At 36.0% G+C, this 2,841-nt stretch overlaps 1 protein-coding gene across 1 annotated transcript; it reads left to right on the forward strand.

The window, feature by feature from the left end:
• The first annotated feature begins 578 nt into the window (after nt 1-578).
• On the forward strand, nt 579-1,514 carry LOC102890978 (olfactory receptor 51B4). The gene has a single exon (XM_006915740.1). The coding sequence runs from the start codon at nt 579-581 to the stop codon at nt 1,512-1,514; it is 936 nt and encodes a 311-aa protein (XP_006915802.1).
• Nucleotides 1,515-2,841: the final 1,327 nt, after the last annotated feature.

Genomic DNA, 2,841 nt, shown 5'->3' on the forward strand with positions numbered 1-2,841 from the left:
TTTGTTCTGACTTCTCTGGCATCTCACAGGAGTCTCCTCCTTATTTGCAGGTCACTTGAGATGGTAATGTTGATAACGATATTTCTCAAACATTTCATGGTGATGGACTCATTTCTATTGGTTAATCATTTTTCTTAGTGATTGGTCATTGCAACAAATATCTGATAATTTTCAAGAAGGAAAATCTGGAACTGATTGGAAACAAATATATAAAGGGCAGGTAGGAAGGATAATAAGAGGAAGAATAAAAGAGTTAGGAAAATGAAATAGAGCCAAAGAAATGATTTGGGGAACTACAAATAAAGACTAGACATAGATCTAGTATAAAAGTTGGATGCTGAAGAATAAATTATTAATATTATTAATGTGATTTTATTATTGTTATCTGTTATTCTAGGCAAAGTCTTTGTGAATACAGACATAATTAATTAAAAATGAGACAATCCACGAAATCTTGTACATTTCAAAGGGGAAAATGGCTTGACAATGTACCACAAGATATTGGAGAGAAAGAAAGAATATTGCCTATTTAGAAGTCATACCCCTGAAAAAGTTCTTCTTCACCTGCAAAGCCTACCATGTGGTCCAACAACAGTGCTGCTCCCTTTTTGCTGACTGGCTTCCTGGGCTCAGAGGCAAGTCACCACTTGATCTCTATCCCCTTCTTTATCATTTACCTTTCCATTCTTTTTGGCAATGGCACACTTCTCTTTCTTATTTGGAATGCCCACAGTCTTCATGAGCCTATGTACTACTTCCTGGCTATGCTGGCAGGTACAGACTTTGGGATTACACTAACTACAATGCCCACAGTCATGGGCGTCCTGTTGCTGGACAAGAGGGAAATTGCCCAGGGAGCTTGTTTTATCCAATCCTACTTCATTCACACACTGGCCATTGTAGAATCGGGTGTCTTGCTTGCTATGGCGTATGATCGTTTTATTGCAATCCGCACTCCTTTGAGGTACAAATCCATTCTTACTGACTCCCGAGTGATGAAGATAGGACTTGGGATACTGCTGAGGGGTTTTGTGTCCATTATGCCCCCAATTCTGCCACTCTTTTGGTTCCCATATTGCCGTTCCCATGTTCTTTCCCATGCCTTTTGCCTCCACCAAGATGTCATGAAACTCGCCTGTGCTGATATTACATTTAATCGTGTTTACCCAGTTTTTCTGGTCGCTGTGACATTCTTCCTGGATGCTCTGATTATTCTCTTCTCTTATATCCTGATCCTTAAGACAGTTATGGGTATCGCCTCTGCGGAGGAGCAGGCTAAGGCCCTTAACACCTGTGTCTCCCATATCAGCTGTGTCCTAGTCTTTTATATCACCGTGATTGGCCTGACTTTCATCCACAGGTTTGGGAAACATGCACCACATGTGGTCCACATTACCATGAGCTATGTGTACTTCCTCTTCCCTCCATTCATGAACCCCATTATCTACAGCATCAAGACCAAGCAGATTCAGAGAAGCATTGTTCACCTGTTTTCTGTGTACAGTAGAGCCTGAGCCTTTATTTCAAAATTCTTAGAGCTCTAGGATTTTTTGTTTATTTTTCCCGTTATTGGAAGAGAACTTTGGTTTCATACTCAGGCTCTTTATTCAGAGTTGGATGAGATTTTAATTAGTACATAAAGCTAGAAGTTGATTCAAGCATGTTTGTATATATATATTAGAATATATATCTCTATTCTAATATTAAACCTGTAATAGAATATATATTAAAATAGAATATAAATGTATAGACTGTTTTATTAGAATATATTATAATATATAGTATGTATATATCCTAATATATATTTTCATTATCAGTGAAAAGCCAGAATACCCAATGTGAAAAATACTATTTATAGATATTTGCACACCGATGTTCATAGCAGCATTATTCACGGTGGCCAGGACATGGAAGCAACCAAAATGTCCTACGATAGATGATTGGATAAAGACGTGGTACATATATACAATGGAATGTTACTCAGCCATAAGGAGAGATGAAATACTGCCATTTGCGACAACGTGGATGGACCTTGAGATAAGCCAGACAGAAAAAGTTAAAAATCACATGATATCCCTTATATGTGGGATATAAATCTAAAAGCAACAAATGAACAGGACAAGCAAACATAGACCTATGGACCTGGAATATAGACTAGTGGTTACCAGAGAGTGGGGAGGAGGGTGATAGATGGGGTAAAAGGAGTCAAATATGTGGTGATAGAAAGAAATCTAACTATGGGCAGTGAACATACAATGCAAAATATATTTGACTTACTGTTGAAAAAAATAAAAAATAAAATAAAATAATTTAAAAAAATCTTTCTTTATGAAAAAATACCATTTATAAGATTTAGTATTATTTAGAAAAATTTTGTAAGCTACAGAAGTTGCAAGTCAGAAAAATTGACCGTGGATCTCTTAAACTAATAAAGTATATTTATTAGAAGAATAGCGAGGTGTCATTCAAAATTATTTGCAAAGGATCAGGAAATAAAGCATTTCCCACAGAACTAGTAGATGTCCATCAATTCTTATTTAGCAGAAACAGAGAATGGAAATCTACTGCTGCAGTTATAAACCCTACTGTTACAACTTCCATTTTTCCCATTTTATTCTTTCCTTTTGTGTATCACTTTGAACCAAGTTATAGAATTTAATTTACATTTTTAAAAATTATTCTTGATCCAAGTTATAGAATCTAAATGTTGAAGCCTGAATAAGACTGTTTCCTGGCTGTGGGGGCTTGGGAGAACAAAAGTCATATCCTTTTACCTTCTGTTTTGGGAGAACTAATAAAAAACTAAGTACTTTATAATGATGAATTCATTCCAATTAATAG

Source organism: Pteropus alecto, unplaced genomic scaffold, assembly GCF_000325575.1.
Source record: "Pteropus alecto unplaced genomic scaffold, ASM32557v1 scaffold395, whole genome shotgun sequence".
NCBI lineage: Eukaryota > Metazoa > Chordata > Mammalia > Chiroptera > Pteropodidae > Pteropus > Pteropus alecto.